This window comes from Peromyscus leucopus, chromosome 3 (genome assembly GCF_004664715.2).
Source record: "Peromyscus leucopus breed LL Stock chromosome 3, UCI_PerLeu_2.1, whole genome shotgun sequence".
Classification (NCBI taxonomy): domain Eukaryota; kingdom Metazoa; phylum Chordata; class Mammalia; order Rodentia; family Cricetidae; genus Peromyscus; species Peromyscus leucopus.
Genome location: NC_051065.1, coordinates 56,905,160 through 56,924,078, shown reverse-complemented (window position 1 = coordinate 56,924,078; position 18,919 = coordinate 56,905,160). Strand labels below are relative to the sequence as shown.

The 18,919-nt window shown below is 44.7% G+C and overlaps 1 protein-coding gene and 1 long non-coding RNA gene across 3 annotated transcripts in view; both read right to left on the bottom strand.

Moving 5' to 3' along the window:
* The window catches only part of LOC119087600, a 67,581-nt gene extending 53,566 nt beyond the window's left edge, over nt 1-14,015 (bottom strand). Inside the window, exon 1 of the long non-coding RNA XR_005091068.1 lies at nt 13,930-14,015. This is a non-coding gene — a long non-coding RNA (uncharacterized LOC119087600). The remainder of the gene's footprint in view (nt 1-13,929) is intronic.
* On the bottom strand, nt 9,739-13,935 carry LOC114691053. Of its 2 annotated transcripts, none has more exons than XM_028866161.1 (2): nt 11,777-13,935; nt 9,739-11,732 (listed from the first exon to the last, which is right to left on the bottom strand). In XM_028866161.1, the coding sequence occupies exons 1-2, from the start codon at nt 12,055-12,057 to the stop codon at nt 10,976-10,978; spliced, it is 1,038 nt and encodes a 345-aa protein (XP_028721994.1). In that variant the 5' UTR covers nt 12,058-13,935; the 3' UTR covers nt 9,739-10,975. The 2 variants fall into 2 exon arrangements, with proteins under 2 accessions (XP_028721994.1, XP_037059565.1); XM_037203670.1 differs by having other exon boundaries at nt 11,879-13,935.
* Nucleotides 14,016-18,919: the final 4,904 nt, after the last annotated feature.

The window sequence follows — 18,919 nt, the reverse complement described above, 5'->3', positions numbered from 1 at the left end:
CCTCACTGAAGGAAGTCAGGACAGGAACTCCAACAGCGCAGGATCCCAGAGGCGGGAGCTGATGCAGAGGCCATGGAGGGGAGCTGCTCACTAGCTTGCTTCCCATGGTTTACTCAACCAGCCTTCTTATAGAACCCAGGACCACCATGCCAGGGATGGCCTGGGCCTTCCCGCATTGGTCACTAAATAAGAAAATGCCTTACAGAGGGCATGAAGGCCTTTCCTCACCTGAAGCTCCTTCCTCTGGTAGCTCTAGCCTGTGTCAAGTTGACACATAACACCAGCCAGTACTGTACCCTATTGTCTTAGTCACTGTTCTATTTGCTATGAAGACACACCATGACCAAGGCAACTTGGTTTAGGTCATCATCATGGTGGGAAGCGTGGCACTATGCATGGTGCAGGGGAAGTATCTGAGAGATACATCCTGATCCTTGGCAGAGAGGAAGACATGAACTTAGCATGGGCTTCTGAAACCTCAAAGCCTACTACCCTCAGTGACACACTTCAACAAGGCCACATCTTCTAATTCTTTCAAATAGTGCCACTCCCTGGTGACTAGCATTTAAATATATGAGCCTATAGGGGCCATTCTTATTAAAACTACCACATTCCACTCCCTGGTCCCTGCGAGTTGTAGCATATCATAATACAAAAAGGTGTCAGTACGATTTCAAAAGTTCCTGTAGTCTCAAAACTGTTCAAAAGTCTGAAGTTCAAAATCTCTGAGATTCACAGCAATCTCCTAAGTGTGTCTTAAAATCTCCTCTGCCAACACCATTCATCCAAAACTCAATTTAGCCTCAGGCACATTTTTAGGACTAGTACGTTTTTTAAATGACATTCAAATATATGAGCCTGTGGGGGCTATTCTCATTCAAATCACCATGCCTAGTCAACCTGAGAGGGCATGTTCCTAAAAAGAAACCACCCTCCTAGGATCATACTCTTTCAGATGGGCAGCTGGCTACAGTTGTCCCTCACAAGGGAGGGAGGCTGTTCCTGCCCTATCACATTAGTTATGAATGGTTATGATACTTCATTACAAAAACCTAAATGAAAAAAAATGAATGAGTACATGCTTTCAAAGACTAAAATTCTATTGCTACCCTTTACTCAGAAGTGAAGTAGACTTCTGTGAAGGCAGAGGCCAGCCCTTATGGTTCCATAAAAAATGTTCTCTGCTTCCTTCAGTGCTGCCCATGAATCAATGTAACACAGTCTCTGCATTGGAGTCACTGTCAGAGGAGTGAGGAGGAAGGGATGCTATGGAAAAGCCACCCCGACAACATCTCGGATCCCACAGAAAATCCACCAGATGGTCCCGTTAACAGAGGTGACTGTCCTGAGCTCACTCTCGTAATTTCCAAACAGCACAGGCCCTGGCCTCGGGTCCCCGAGCTCTTTCCGCTCCCCTGCCTCGTGCCTAGGACACACACTGGGCCCCCTGGTCACCTCCTAGAGAACCCGGGTCACATGTGCTGTGCTCCTGGACCTGTTATGTAACTGTGGTTGAAGGTATTTTTCACTAGACTCTTTAAACAAAGGTCCACGTGACCCATTTCTGCTTGAGTTTAGTTCCAGGAAATGTTTGGTTTCTGCAGATGTTTATGGGCTTCTGGTTGTCAACACACACCAACTATGCAATTATGTGCTTTCCTTTTCTCACTTTAGCAACTAGAAAGCCCCAAATCAAATACAGTAGCCAACTCGGCCCGACAGAATGCCTAATTCCACAACTTCCCTTTAATAGAAGGCTTCAAACAAGGCTTCAAATTTATTTTTTATAAACTTATTTTAACTTTTGGCCTGAAATGTGCAAATACTGGCCCATAAGTTCCAGAATAAAATGGGAAAGAGGGAAGCATGGTAGTGATTTTTCCACTGAGGAAGGGTAACTAAGAATTTAATTCTGTGTTGTCCACAAGGACCCTCCCTTCCTCCAAAAAGACACACAAACAGCCCTCTAGCCTCTTTGTGCAAGCCCTGTCCACACGGCTTGCCTGAGACACAGATACACTCCCAGCTGCATCTCCCTAGCAACACTGAAAGGCCTGAAGGGCTTTGTCAACCCCATCACTGAGAGTTCTTTAATTACTATTTTGAAAATTAAAGTGTTTTGGAAAAGCCAGCTAAAGGGCTTTCTGGCAGGTGTTCCCGGAGACTGGCGAGAAAGGAACATCGCACACAGATCTACAAGCCAGGGGACTACTTCAACTGTACCTCGGCTCCACATTCCCTGACAGATAAAGAAAACAACAACACTGATTACAAAGTTGTTCCTAGGGATGCTGGGAAGTAAGTCTCAGAATAAGTCTGACTTATCCCGGTACTTACCTGAAAAATACCTTTTCTAGACGATCATCATATAAACGGAACACAGGGGTCTTCAGAACTGTCCCTCACACTTTACCACTGAGCTGGCAAATTTCATGGCCAGGGAATTTAACCAGACTTGATGCTGGTAGCCAACTCTTAATAGTAAATACTTACCTTCTGGACAGTACAAGTTTTTGGTAGAATAATCATTTTGAGATTAGTATATATTAATTACGATATATCATGCTAGGCATATGGGTACATGCCTTTAATCCCAGCATTCATGAGTTCAAGACCAGCCTGGTCTATACAGTGAATTCCAAACCAGTCAAGTCTATACAATAAAAACTTGTCTCAAGAAAAGTACAGATAGGTAAAGATAGGACTTTAAAAAAAGAAAAAGATAGTACATTACACTATCTTACGTTCAATTTTATATTGTCTATAGTTAGTGAAGTATAACTCTTCTATTAATGGTTAAAAATCAGAACTTGGGGGTGGAAAACACTGCAAAGGTCAGGCAGCTCCAGTGAACACTGCCTTTCTGTGTTTTGTTTGGACATCCTGCACACTGCCCGTGTGGGATTTCAAACCACATTGTGAGCTACCCAATTACCAAAGGCCACACACACACAGCCACCTGCCCATGAACAAAAGTACAGTGTGCCAGCAGAGGACTCGGAGGAACGGAATAAAGTTTCAGGTACTTCTGTCTGTGGGAGGAGAAGTCCACATGTCTGTCTACAAGCTATTCTCTCTGGCGTCAAGACAGTAACTGAGCAAAGGAAATCTTAGGGGTGAGGACACATGACCTTCTGGTTTAGAAGCCTCAAGCTGCAAACAAACAACAGTGTGTCCTCTAGTGGTCCTGGCCAGTTTTCAGAATTCCCAAAAAAGTCAGATACCCATTTTGCAGAGTGAGGCCTCCTAAGGAACGCAGTTGCAGTATCACACCAAGAATTCAGAATTCACATGCATTCCTCCTAATACCACAGACACATTCATCAAACAGAAGTCAGAGTTACCAAGCACTGCTAGGCAAGAGGGGTGACTGTCTCATCAGGGTTTGTGGAAGTGAGCAGAATATTTATCGGGGGTTAACTAAGTCCTTAAAGAACAATAAATAGTTTTAGTCATTCTTAAACTACCTTCATATTTAAAAAATAAAAGTTGACGTGGTAGAACAGAAAAGACATGGTTAGTGTCATTTAAAAACTACAACAAATTCACAGCTATTAAAGGAAGTATTTCCTTTAACAGCTAGAAAATGAAACAAAGATGATTATTTAATAATGCAATACAAGTTTTTTGTTTGTTTGTTTTTCAAGACAGGGTTTCTCTGTGTAACAGTCCTAGCTGTCCTATAACTTGCTCTGTAGACCAAGCTGGCCTCGAACTCACAGAGATCCACCTGCCTCTGCCTCCTGAGTGCTGGGATTAAAGGTGTGCGCCACCACCACCCAGCGTTAACTGCTTCTATAGCAAGAATTATAAAGAGAGACTATTAGAATAAAAATCTAAGTTCATCAATATTCTTGGATATAAGATCAACATACAAAAAATAGCAACTCATTAATTTAAGCCAAAAGCCATTTCATATACTAGGAAAACCTTACACTTAACATGACTGTTGAGACTATACACTTTCTTCTTTTTGGGTTTTGGTTTTTCAAGTCAGGGTTTCTCTGTGTATCCCTGACTGTCCTGGAACTCAGTCTGTAGACCAGGCTGACCTCAAACTTAGAGATCCACCTGCCTTTGACTTTTGAGGGCCAGGATTATAAGGAATGCACCACCATCTCCCAGCTGAACCTATACACTTTCTAAAAATAAGTCTAACAACAAAACCTTCAAGAGTTTTATAGGGAAATTTCACAAGCTGAACAAATGATAGTTAACCAGAAGATTCTTATTAGAATGCCTGTGGCCCAAACTGCTTTTTATGAAAATATTTGTTTTCAATTAACACAATGGACTGGAGGAATACAGAGACTTTGGTCCATCAGACATCCAACATCTGTACATAAAAATCAGGCCTGGATCCAGCGGTTCAACAAGGAAGCACCATGCGTACCATTCTAAAAAGGAGGCTATCCTAACCAGACTACCTAGCTCATCTTATTTACAAACAGCAACCTGCACGAACAGAGAAATCGTGTCCGGAGGAATGTTCAGACCATTCCTCATTACATTATGAAATACCAGCCTCTTTCTGCTGTCGCTCAGTGCTTTTTCCCCAGGATTTGTCCTTTCTTCCCAATGAGAAACCTATCCAGAGTCGGGCCTTTGTGGCCCCCTAGTGCTCACTATGGAGAATGACAGCCTCTGTGTCTGTAACAGTTCTGCTGTAACTAAAGCAGACTCCTACGCTCTCCTGTTCCCCTTACACACGGGTAATGCTGATGATCCCCAGAGTAACATCTCAGGTACTGCTGGATCAAACCAAGCAAAGGCAGACAAGGCAGACTCACCATCATGCACGTCTTCTTTGTCATTTCCTGACCAGACCGAAAGAAGCTACCTACCCAGGGAGCTACATTAATCTACTTTTTGTTTGCTTCAAACAAGATTTTAATAAGTCTGTCCCTGTCTTGTGAATGATTTCTTTTTTATTGCAATCCTAGAAAATTCACCCATTCTACTTGTCTAGACAAGTTACTATCCAAGGTGACTAGTGCCTCTGGCCTTGCAGAACACTCAGCATGCTTGACTAAGCTCTGATCAGAGAGCCCTTAGCCACACAGAGAGGGCCAGACTCTAAGGCCCACAATCTTTCTTGGAGGCAACAAAGACACCACAGCTACTAGGGAAAAGACTACTGGGCCAGAGAGGGAGGCCGAGTGCTGGCTAGCAACTGCTATCTATTCCCAAGTGACTTGGTCACCACAGAACACCAAGTGTCTGTTTCACAGGACCACAGACACCATTCCAGATGTAGTTAGTTAAGTCTGGGGAGGAGTTCAGGAATGAGTAAACTGCTAAGTTCATCTAGACAAACAATGCCTCCAAACACAATCATTAATTAAAAGCAAACAAACAAACAAAAAGTTATGCTGGAGAGAAACCACGGACTCTACCACTCCGCTGTGAATAATGTGTTCCAAGTCCTTCCAATGTAAATGCTGAGCATTATGCGAAATGTAATTATCATCACCATCAGAAGGTGGAGGGGCTACGCACACAGGGTGCGGGTATGCAGCAAAGGTAAATTCTATCATGAGAAATCAAAGTCTGTGGCTAGCTGATGAGTTGCTACATACAAAATGGCCAGAACACCACTTGACAGACAGCAATTACAGAACACAAGACTGTGCGTGCCTGATTCCAGAGCTGCGGCATGTCCCTTAGATCATACTTTGGAAACAAGCATATGACTTTCATAAACAAAAAGTGATTTTATGCCTGTGTTCAAACTGTTGTCAGGTAAACAAAGGGCAACTAGCTTAGCTCTGTGTGCGTTCATCGCCGTACAAGAAAACCTGGAGATAAAAAAGCCTTCCCTGTTTTTTTCCTTCTCTAGCTCTTTTTCCATTTGTAACTATGTGATTTTTTTTTAGACAGCCCCTTTAAATATGTCTAATAAATGAAGCATGATTAGAAATGAAATGAATGATTTATCAAAAAGTAAAATGTAACTACTGTCCAAAATCAAGTAAATCACCTACCACTAGATGGCACTATACAGGGTAATTTTAGAAAATCTTGCATAATGAGATTCAAACAGCGTCAAATTACAAGAACGCGTTCAGGAGACGAGGATATGATCAAATCAGTTCCGTTTTTAAAGCTATTGTGCCGTTTCAGAAGCAGATAAGGTACTGAGAGAAAACAATTATATAATCAAGTTAGATATTTGCTAATTTATTTGATATAGCAACAAACTTTTCAAATAGTTTTAAACATAAATAATTCTACATGTCTTTCCCAGTTTCTGAAACAACAGTAAGTACAAAAATGTATTTCACTGCATAAATGTGGGGTTTTGTGCTGGGACTAGCTTGGTTATAAGGAACTACATTTCCCAGAATCCCCTTCCATATATGGCTCTAGGCCAGGGTCAGTACTTGGGATCTGGAAAAAGGAGCTGCAGCAATCCCATAGTGTCTCCTCTGTGGAAAGTACGCTTAGCCACTGAGCCATTTCTGCCACTTTCTAATTTGTTAAATTATTATTTATTAGTTTTATTCACTCTTCTTGAAACCTTCAAATGTTTATAAACCAGGCAAATGTGACAGTGAACCATTAACACACTCCTGAGGTGAAGCAGGGAAGACGAGACCTAGACAGGTACAGCTAACTGGCTCAACCTGTGTGTATTACAAGAATGGATGGATCGAGTTACTGTCAGTTCTGGACAAGTCTATTTCAACCTTCTAACTCCAAAGAAAACGAGAAGTCCTAACTACTTGTTTTTGTTCTAGCTCTGCCCTGTTTTCCAGGCTTGCCTCTGGCAGTGCCATGCAGTCTGGTGACCTCTCCACACAGAGAACACCTCAACCCTTATCTCTAACAAGGAAGTTCCAACCGAGTCACAATCCCTGGACTCCCAGAACAGGACCGAGTCACAGAGGTGCTGCTGGTTCCGCTGTTTTTAACAAAGGAGTCGTCTGTAACTGGGGCTTCTGGGCCCTTTAAGCCACTGTCTGCTTAGGCCTCTGGCACCCTAAGGCACAGGACAAACTTCCTGTTGGCATGGGCCAGCTGTGGATACTGTGGAGGTGTAGGAGAACCTTCCCAAAGGTAAACATTTGGTCCACGTCAACACCAGGATCGGAAGCGGATCAGGGCTCCACTGTAACCTCAGAGTTCTCAACCAGCAAACGGTAGGTAGCACTTCTCCACCTGCCCACGAGGTCAGCCAACGCCAGAGCAAAGCCCGCACCGCTTTGCTTCCACACTGGGTGTGCATGTGTGTGAAGGCCAGGGGTCGGCCTCAAACGTCCTTCTTCAGGCCGCCACCAACTACCTCGTGTTTGGAAATACAGTCTCTCATTGCTTTGGGGCTTGCTTACCAAGTAAAGTAGGCTGGCCAGTGAAGCCTACAGATCTGTAATACCTGTCTCCACCACTCTAGGCTGGGATTCGGGGTGGACCACTACACCACACCCGACTTTTCACATGGATTCTGGGTACTGAACTCAGATCCCAATGCTTGTTCAGCAAGCACTCTACTGACTGACCTCCCCGGCCCAGCAATCCCTTTGTATCCATCCCCCCCCCCCACCACACACACAAAAGCAGTCATGTCACACTCAGGTAAATATCCTGTTGTCTAGCATGTGACTAAATACATTGATTTAGCTTAGTATTAGCTGAGGCGTGGCCTCTTCTCAAAAACAATGCCTTCTCCAATTGAAACTACAAAGCTGACTGGGTTCCATGAAAGCTAATAATGATGCAGATACTGAAAGTCAGTACTAAGGCAAACTAGAATTCCTGAAACCCATGCACACAGAGCTGTACTCTGTGTGCGGTCGCAAGACCACAGCCATCCTGCACACCACACACCGATTATCTCTAGAGCTGCAAACACTCCATTCTGCCTCTCACACTGGCCTCCCATCCCCAGTGGATGCAAGCACTTCAGTTCTGGCCCTCCTGGCCCACTGTGGTTAAGGGAGCCAAACCAGCGGTGTTGTGAGAAATGCCAATGAGTAACTTTATCTATGGGCAGAAGGCTGTGCAAAATACAGCACCTTCCTGCCAGCCCCCTAGGGAAGGTTTCACACTTGGGTTCTGTCACCCTACCTTAATTAAATACACAGGAAATGAAATCTATGAAGACATTTTCCGCTCTCTCATCGGCTATTAAGAACACCTACTTGGTGCTCTGCAGGAACAGACTGAGAATTTGTTTGAATATACCAAAAAACTGACTAGCATGCATCTGTCTGTATGTTTTAAGCACAATAACCTCACAGTACTCAGTTATTAGGCTAGACCTAACATACAGGGGGCTCTTCTGAACCCCTCTGGCCAGCCATCCCCCCTGGAGTTGGTTCAGCTCCCCTTGACCCAGGCTGATCAAGTCTCAAGTCTGGGAGGAGAGAGAAATTCTTTTCCTGTTGGACTCCAGTCAAGTCCTTTAAGATAAATGCCTTCTCTCCACAGGCTTTTGGACCCACCACCATCTAGTCACTCAGTCTCCTCCTTCTAGAATCTTCCCCTTGCCCGGGTGTATTCTTGGCTCGCAATCCTGTTCTCAATATGGATTCTCACTTCTTGCTGAAAACTCTGTTTTTTTTCTGCCTAGAATCACCCACTCACCTGACTCAGAGAGTCATACAAGTTGCATACTATAAAAATATCCTTTGCCATGGCATGTGCATCCTTCATTCCTTTACATTTGGATAAAACAGCAGCACATGTCCATGTGACTAAAGTTTCTATCCCTTGGCTTTGGTCAAATGCCCTTCTTTGTCTATAACTTTCAAGATGAAAAGATTTTCACCAGAGACTTGAACATACCTAGCTGCTGTTACAGCCTTCACCAGAGGTAGTAACTAGCTGTTTTAAAAACTATTCAGTCTCAACAAGACAGCCACCTTAAATCAGAGTCTGTATCTGTTAGTCACTTAGAAACTGAACTGTATGAACCACTGACGGATTAGAGATTTTACAGCCTCCATCTTAGAGAACAGAGAGAGTGGAGAGAAAACCCTCATCTCTTCTCCATGACTGCTTGGAGGGAGACCTGAGGACATCTGACATCCCTTTCATAGACTGTTAGTTGTCTTCACCTTTACAGTAGGCTGTAATCTGATTCCCTTGGATGGTCCCACAGAACCACTTATCATTTTCCAAAGCATCCACATCAAGACTGAACCTGGCTGCTGGTACTCCTCCTGCCTTTTATCTCCTTCCAAAAAGGGCTCCCGAGAATAACTCTCTAAAATCAACATGAGCTTCAGACCTCGGTTCTCTCTGACAACTGGCCACGTGATGACGATAAAACTCTCAACCAGCAGGCCTCTCATGGGTTCCAAAGCCACACACTGAACAGAGACAGGCAGACAAAGCCAGCTGCAAAAGATACCAAAGGCCCGGCTTCCTCCCAGAGGCCCTGGGTAGAGCAACCACAGCTCAGGAAGGCTCTGGGTACTCTCTCAGGATTGCCCACTCCAATAGCCGTGGATTTCATGCTCATCACTTTTCTATCTTCAAAGAGAAACAGTTTTCACTGGCCAATATGTAGGGACCCAGAGAGAGATTTAAAAAAAAAAAAAAGCAAAAAGCAAAAAGCAACCTTTCAACATAGCAATTCTCAGATTACAGCTTTTGGCTTCAAATGGAGATTACTTGAATAATATTTTGTCTGTGGAGAGCCTTAAAATGAGTAGGGTTTTTTTTTGGGGGGTGTCTCTTTTCTATCTGTGACTAACAGAACCTCTTAGATTTCTTTTTTTTTAAAAAAAAAAAAAAGGCAGTTTCCTTCTTAAATCTATCCTACAAATCTATCAACTTTGTTCTGACAGTTGAATCCGAACTAAATTGGACAAAAATATCACACAACAGAACAAAGCTGTGAATTGAATTAGTTATATACAACCAATTCTCCATCTGGAGCAAAGGTCTGATACTGTTTTGATTTTTAATTTTTTTTATGATTCATCTGTTTTGTATAAGTATCTTTCCTGCATTTATGTATGTACGCCATGTGTGTGCCTGATGCCTATAGTGATCACAGCTGGTACTGGGCACTCTGGAATTGGTTGTGAGCCACTATGTGGGTGCTGGGAATCAAACCTGCGTCCTCTGCAAGAGCAGCAAGTGCTCCTAACTGCTGAGCCACCGCTCCAGCCCCTGCTTATGTTCTTAAAGGCTTAAGTACTAAGTAAGAACTGTTTAATGTCATGAGGAGCTGGATACATTTGCTGGACAACAGGGCAACCTTCCAAAACACAGCTGTGACTCCAGCCGGTGCAGGACTGAGGCAGGAGGATGGTGAGTTCTGGGCCAGTGTAGACCACATAATAAGAATCTGTCTCAAAAAAATACTGAGGTGAACTCTGATACATGCTAAGACACATACGAACTTTGAAGACACTAAGCAAGATGTAGGCCCATCACAAAAGGGTTGACTCATCTTAAGGGAGAGCTATTTAATATGCATAATGTCTCCACTGCAGGAGAAGTATGGTACGTGACACCACCTGTGCATGTAAAGAGAGAAAAACATTGTATTTTAACACAAAATGATTCATTTTAAGAAGTCAGATATTTAAAAGAATCTTAAATTGTCTTGAAAAACAACACTGGTTTAAGAAAACAATCATGGGGCTGGAGAGATGGCTCAGCGGTTAAGAGCACTGGCTGTTCTTCCAGAAGTCCTGAGTTCAATTCCCAGCAACCACATGGTGGCTCACAACCATCTGTAATGAGATCTGGCACGCAGATAGAACACTGTATACATAATAAATAAATAAATCTTTAAAAGAAAAAAAAGAAAAGAAAAAAACAATCATGATGTAGTTCTAGCTCCCAGATAATAGGCCATTCTTTCAGAGAAGTTCCGACTTCGGCTCCTTCAGTTCCCTGTCTTCAACCTATACCATGCCCTGGTTACTGGGCAACAATCCATTTCCTCTCCTGTCCCTCCTTGCTCTTTCTAAATCCCTTTCAAGTTTTCTAGCCAACCTGTACCAGTCCTTTGAATTTAAAACTTCCCACAATTCCCCACAGCCATCAGCGCTCTATGTAGGCCCTCTCCAACCTCATTCCTCACGACTTTCCTTGCTGCCACGAGCTCCAAGCTCTGCGAGTCATCACCACTACAGTCTGTCACATGGTGCCTTGGAAATCCTTCCCTGTTTCTCCCCCATGTGATGAGCAGTGATTTTTCTAGAAGACTCCAGACAAACCTCAGAATGTCTAGACTACCCAAAAAGTTAACTGCAAACTGCCTGACCATGCTGAGCATGAGGATGCAGTGTACACCTGACCAGGATGGACATGAGGATGCAGTGTACACCTGACCAGGATGGACATGAGGATGCAGTGTACACCTGACCAGGCTGGGCATGAGGATGCAGTGTACACCTGACCAGGATGGACACGAGGATGCAGTGTACACCTGACCAGGATGGACACGAGGATGCAGTGTACACCTGACCAGGCTGGGCATGAGGATGCAGTGTACACCTGACCAGGATGGACACGAGGATGCAGTGTACACCTGACCAGGATGGACATGAGGATGCAGTGTACACCTGACCAGGATGGACATGAGGATGCAGTGTACACCTGACCAGGATGGACACGAGGATGCAGTGTACACCTGACCAGGATGGACATGAGGATGCAGTGTACACCTGACCAGGATGGACATGAGGATGCAGTGTACACCTGACCAGGATGGACATGAGGATGCAGTGTACACCTGACCAGGATGGACATGAGGATGCAGTGTACACCTGACCAGAGGCATGGACAGTGGACGTGAGGATGCAGTGTACACCTGACCAGGATGGACATGAGGATGCAGTGTACACCTGACCAGGCTGGGCATGAGGATGCAGTGTACACCTGACCAGGATGGACACAAGGATGCAGTGTACACCTGACCAGGCTGGGCATGAGGATGCAGTGTACACCTGACCAGGATGGACATGAGGATGCAGTGTACACCTGACCAGGATGGACATGAGGATGCAGTGTACACCTGACCAGGATAGTCACCAAGTAGTCACTACACAGCACTGCATCTAGTTTCTGGTTCCCAAACCATCCCTGACACATCTGCCTCAGAACACTTCAGCTAAGCAAGTCTGTCACTCAACTTCAGTCAACCCCAGACACTTTACATCATGTGCACTTTAGCTCTCCAGTCACACATCTCCAGCCCTCAGTGCCACTGCTATTCTGGCTGTGTGCACAGGGAGGAAAAAAACATGCATGCTCTTGTTCACTAACATATTACATGTAAGGCTGCTCAAGTAAGTCAGTCTTACCCCTTTCTTCTAAGGAGCTACCAGTTTGGATATCAAATTTGCAAATGAATATTAATATCAGACGTCCTAGAAGCCCAGTGCTAAGAGTATTTTCCAGAAGATTCCGGAATCAGAGAGGCTTGGAGGGTGACAATATTTCCTGAGAGTGTAGGTGTAGAGTGTAGGTACTGGGAATGGAATAAATGATCTAAGAAGTTTCTACATCTGCTGAAATCCAAAGAGAAAATGTATAGAAAAAGAAGCAAGGACAAGAAAAAAAGAAAAGTAACAGGAAAAGGGAGAAAAAAAGTCAACTAACTATAGACTTTTTGTCAACTGCCCAAGTACAGCAGGATGAGATGTTTATAAATCTACTTAGATCTCCTGAGATGAACACTCCTGTTCCTTTTCTCTCTCTTACACCGTGAACACATGGAAGAAGCTTGGTGTCTATTTAAGGAAAACTAAGAACTACCTGCAGTTTGCAGTCAGCACGGTTTGCAGCCTTTCCATGCCCCCTGTTGCTTCTCGCCTGGGCTACACAGAGGAGGGTCTCTCGGTCCTCCATTTCTGCAGTTTCTTCTTTCTCACACTCCTGGCCCTTTCTACCTCTTCCCATGCTTATCCCCACGTATGCTGCATACCAGACCCCATTCCTGTAAGGCTGTCCTACTGACTTCATGATGACACTGGCCACAATCCGACAGATAGTTTTGTCTTAAAAGGGACTTATCAACAACAGTTCCTTCATCCCAGGGTGTACAGACCGCTCTTTAGGAATGATGGTGCACACCTGTAAAGCCAGCGCCCAGGAAATGGGAAACAAGAGGATGAGGTTCAGCAAGGCCAACCTCAGCTACAGTGAGTTCATGCCAACCTGGGCTACGTAAGATTCTAACTCAAAACAACAGCGACGATGACATCATCAAACAAAACAAAACTCTTTCATTTGGAGCCATAGTAATTATTACCATTTTGGTTTAGTGTCTCTTAGGTATTTAGCAGACCTAAAATCTTGTTCTTGAAAGAAAAGCAACAGGAAAATAACCATTACACCACACAGTAGAGGAAATGCAGGCACAATTTAGGGGGATCTTGATGATTAATCTGTAAACGTCCTTGTTTCTTTAGTTTACCCTCAAATCTTTATTGAAACCTCAGAATATGCTACGTTCCATATGAAGACCTACAAAGTCTCTTCCTAATGTGAAAACTGATTATGCATTATATAGATGTACAGGCATGGGAGAGTATTAAGTATGATCTCAATTTACCATTTACGTGACAGTCATTTTAATCCTGTTTGTTATGTATAAATTCCAAGTTTAGTTAGCAGAAACTTAAGAGAATCCTGCTTAACGTGGGAGCTAAGAAAGAAAGGACAGTCTTGCATACAAGCATTAAAAAAGGCAGTCACCAGGAGGGAGGGGAAAGGCAGAGCCGGGCTGGTGAGATGGCTGGTGAGATGGCGAGATGGCTGGGAGCACGATCTGACTCACTCAGGAGGAGGAGAGAACCAACGGCCACAAGCTGGTCTCTGACCTCCACGCGGGCCGTGGTGCACGTACCTGAGCACGCCGACATGTAATAAACACATGTCCACAAGAGTGGAGAACAGCCAGGAACAGGATGTGGAAGGAAAAAAAAAGAAAACCTAAGAAGGTAAACAGATTTCACTTACAGTTAAAAGGCTCCCGAAAGTTAAGTGAGGCAGAAATCCTCCAGTAGAGGACACCATCCCTGGGATGCACGGAGGCTCTAAAAGGAATCAGGGAGACAGAAGATGTCAAGGTCAAAGAAAGGGACTTCCGGAATGCCAGCCACTTGTCCGCCCAATCTCGAGCAATCTAAAAGAATCGAGCATCTGTGCAGATGTGATAATCCAATTTCCAAAGTTGTTCTACTCCACTTAAAAATGCTGTCTCCTTCACAACCCTGCAGACAAAACGCTTTTGCTCTCAACACCGCTCTCTCTTCAAACCCCAGCACCTGAGGGCTCTGGATGGCTCCAGAGTCTCTCCTTCCACCCGGAAGCAGCTCCTTTTTCCCTCCCCCTCATGCTGCAGGTCTGTCTGCCTCACTTCTCCAAACCACAGCCCCGCACCCCCCAGCCTGGCCCTCAAGGTGGGGTCTCTTTGGTGAGAGGTTTCAATCTGGGTCTTGGCTGTGCATTTTCCACTCCTTAGGAATCTCAGAACCAAATCGGCTCCCCCACCCCACTCCCCGTTCTGACACGCTTGGTCTCTCTCCTCATGTGCTCATCATCCTGCGGCCTCTGTCCTTCCACCTGCCCCGCCTCTCCCCCACTCTCAGGGCCCTCCACTGAATCTATCATCATCAGTGGCTTGATCACCACACTGGGTAGATCTCACTTCAATTTGTCTTCAGCACGACGACGACGACCAGCTTGATCTGCCTTAGACACCATGGGGATGGGGGTGGGAGAGGAGTGTTTTTTCCTTTTCAAATGTTAGCTTCACTCCTCCTTTTTAGAACAGACAGGACAGTGTGTAGGTTTCACAATCTGTTCCCAGATTCTTCGACATTCCCCTCTTGAAAATGTGAAACTTAGTTCCCCTGCTCTCGAACGTGGGTTGAACTTACAGCTCGTTCTAAGGGATCGAGTGTGGCGAGAGTGACAGTGGACGGCTTCCAAAAGGAAGGTCCAAAGGCACTGCAGCGCCTGCCCTGTTCCACTGGATCACTCGATCGGGGGAGAAGCTGCCAGGTCTACAGGCACTCCTCTCTGCGGAGAGACTCAGGGAGAAACTGAGGTCGCCACAAGCCACCAGCACCAGAGAGTGCACCACTCTGGAAGAGGACCCTCCAGCCCAACCCAGAATGAGGACTGGAACCTAACATTTTTGACTTGGTATCAGAAGAGACCCCAGTCCCGAACCCCCCCCCCCAACCCCAGCACACTGCTAGAGAAAATCAGTGCTGACTGTCAACTCCAATCTCTGAATTTGAGGGCGATTTGTTACCTTGCCACAAGACTGATGCCAAGGAAACCATGCCTCAAGTGCTTCAAAGCCAGCTGTCAACCGCTGCCCTGTCCTTATCTCTGCATCCAGACACCATTTTCGTCTAGGACGTCACTGTCACTGCCAAGGTGAGGTAAATTTAACCTATGCCGCTAGCCCACCAAACTAACTTCAGCACGTTCTTGGGAGGGGGACGATATTAGAACAAGGTCTCATTATGTAGCCCCTGGCAGACCTGGGACTTGCTGTGCAGTCCAAGTTGGCTTTGATCTCAGACACCCACCTGCTCCTGCCGCTTGAGTGCTGGGCGTGAAGGTACGTCACTGGACCCAGCCACACTGCCTCTTGGGCTCAACTCAAGGTCTCCTTACAGGAGAACGCTTCACACTTTCACATGTCTGTACATGTCATTTCTAGGACTATGGTCCAGTCAGTTAAGGTAGAAGCTGTGGCCTCTGCTACTTCATCATTTGTAGTCCTCTGGAGACTGAACCCCCGCAGGGTCCCCCACACTGAGTCACTGAACTGCCCCCCCCCCCCGCCCCTGCTACTGTACATTACCCATGTTAGTGAACACATTCAACTTTTAGAGGAGTCATTTTGATGGAATTTTTCTTTAAAGAGAAGTTTGAAGATCTGGTAACAATATACATATGCACTAAAGTTTGCATGACTTCATCAAATGGTTTGAGAGGATAACTTGGCAGCACTTATTACCCCCCAAATCCAGATGGTTTATGAATAAGCAATTCCAATTATAACTACTTGGAAGAGGGAAAAATTACAAGTAACATGCATACATCAACAGAGGCAAAGTTAAATTAAATTAGGGCACGGCAGACTACCCTGGATCCATTTTACAAAATAAAATAGGTCAACATGTACTGACCTGCTCGGCAGAATATTAAGTGGAAAAAATGCAAGTTTCATAATAAGAAATGTGTAAAATCCATCAGAGGAAAACTTTAAAACATTCTAGAAAAGGCACAAATGAAGACTTAACCAAATAAGAGCTCTTACTTCCTGACAGAACAAGCTAACATAAAAATGTCAGTTCACTGTAAATAAATTTATAAAATGAAAGTAATTTCCACAAATATACCAAGTTTCTAAGTGGATGACTGAGAGAGAATTTCATGTTGAAAAACAAATAAACAAGACACTCAAGCACTAGAGGGAGGATGGTATATTCTTCCAGGTGGTATAGTCTATCATAAAACCCCATAACGCAAAGTGTGATGCAGACAGATAGACCAAGGACTTCACACACCCAAGTCAAAAATAGGCTCAGAGAGACATGCAGCTTTGTGCAAATTAAAGTAGACATGAAAATTACTTGATGAAAACTGGCTTTTTTGTTTTGTTTTGTTTTGTTTTTTTGTTTTTGGAGACAAGGTTTCTCTGTGTAGCTTTGGAGCCTGTCCTGGATCTCACTCTGTAGTCCAGGCTGGCCTCGAACTCATAGAGATCCACCTGACTCTGCCTCCCAAGTGCTGGGATTAAAGGCGTGCGCCACCATTGCCTGGCGAAAATTAACTTTTTAAGAAATAGTGTTAGAAGACTGGATAGCCATTTGGAGCTAAATAAAATCAGATCCCTACCTCGGACCACACACAAGAATAAGCTCCAATGAGCAAGGATCTAAATGTGCAACAAGAAGTGTGCAGGTACTAAGGAGAGAACTGGCGTGTCCTTAACCCTGCCGGGGCAGGCTGCCTCACTAGGACGCAGAGGCAGTCGGTACCAAGACTCACCCGGCTGACTATAGATACAGATTCTTTCAATCTGAGAAGGCAGTATTGTGACTCACACCTGTCATCCCAGTACTCAGAAGACTGAGGCAGGAGGACTGTCAGAAGTTGAGACCAATCCAGGAGATCCAGGCCCGCCAGGGCTAGACTGAGACCCTGTCTCAAAAGCAAGCAAACAAACAAACAAACAAACAAAATGATTCATCAGTCAAACGGAGAGGAAATTTAGCATGGTCAAAATAAAAAACACTGTAAACAAGCACAACAATAATATATTTTTATTATTATTATTGTTTAGCACATCTAGGAAGACCTCCCTTCCCCTAAATAGCAATTCTAAAACAGACTAGAAATACTTAAAAAGAATGTGAACACACATACCCACATTGAAACCAAAGAGCACACTCTCAACTTCACACATCGTAAGAGAAATGCAGATTGACAACATACTGTGACACTATTCCTCAGCCGTTGGACTGAGGGTAGCCTAGCTCTTGGGACACATGTGTGCCGCACTCACGCAGCTGCTTCCCGGGCTAGGGGTAGCACAGGCATTCAACAGAAGCATGTCACACAGGAAAGGAAGGACATGGGACCAGGTGTGGGGATGCACATCTGTGTCATCTGCATCCCAGTGCGCTGGAGGTTAGAGCAACAGAAGGCTCTTCTGGGATACCTCACTAGATCCTATCTCAGAAACCAAAGGCACAGGCACAGAAGCCAGTTCCGACCGACCTACTGGCCAAATGTGGAACCCTTGAGTGTAAGAAGAAATGTCAACTTATTAAGGCCAATATAAAAACCTGCTAAGTCTGAACTGACATAAATATGAAAGATCTGTGACAGGAAGCACTTCTTTGGAGAAGACCAATTAATGATTCTTTTTAAAGCTTTACCTTTAAAACCACAAGGTGCTGTCATGAGAATAACTGAGTCAGACCATGAGCATCAATGAGCCACAAAGCTTAGCAGCAAAAGACCCAGAAGCAGGCCAGCCAGATGGCTCAGCGGGTTACAGCACTTGACACCGTAAGGCTTGCAGCCTGAGGACCGACCACTCCTGTAAGCTGTCCTCTGGCCTCCACACGGGTCCTGCACATGCATGAGTTCTCCTCCCAAACAAACATAACAAAATGTTTTTAAATAAATAAAACTTGAAAAAATAGACATAGAAATAGGATAGTAATAAAATCTAAAAAAGATTACTCCATGAACTTGTTTTTTAATTTGAAAATGGTGGAAATAACTGACTTTAAAAAGAGAGCCAGGTGGTGGTGGTACACACCTTTAATCCCAGCACTTTGGGAGGAAAAGGCTGGTGGGCCTCTGTGAGTTCAAGGCCAGCCTCAGCTACAAAGTGAGTTCCAGGACAGCCAGGGCAACACAGAGAAACCCTGTGAGAGAGAGAAAGAGAGGAGCTCTCTTTACCCATGGTATCAAAGTCAACCTTATGAGGGTGACACTATGTGATTCCAGTGAGGACATACTGTCCCCCCCCAGGGGGGGGGGATGGGACACATCTACCAAAGCACAAAACCTGAGAATCACAGGAGCAAACACCAAACAAACCAACTACAAGGAGATCCTCCACAGTGACTGGCTAGTATTCTGCAAACATGGCAATGCCATCAAAACACACAGGCGTGGGAGGGGAGGGCAGAGCAGGGGCTGGAGGAGAGATGTCTTACCCAGAGGGTGTTCCAAAAAGCATATGCAAACGGTTTTATAAGCCTCCTAAATAAAAGTTTATTCTTGTAGTGTTACCCTACTCTGGGGATCATGCTTACCTCAGAGACACAGGATGCCAAATCAAAAGCCCAAAGCTAAGGTGTGGGACACCTCCCCTCAAATTTGTGGTTGGAGATGTTCCGGAAATACCCAAAACAATATAGACTATTATCATTGCTCTCGGTTGCCTGACAGAACTTGATGGGGC

Bases quoted from the DNA above. Each gene is read 5' to 3' on its own strand.
- LOC114691053 (XM_028866161.1), bottom strand. From the start codon at position 12,057: ATGTGTCAGGGATGGTTTGGGAACCAGAAACTAGATGCAGTGCTGTGT. The intron at 11,733-11,776 runs GTGTACACTGCA...GCCTCTGGTCAG, and splicing joins CTCATGTCCATCCTGGTCAG to GTGTACACTGCATCCTCATG.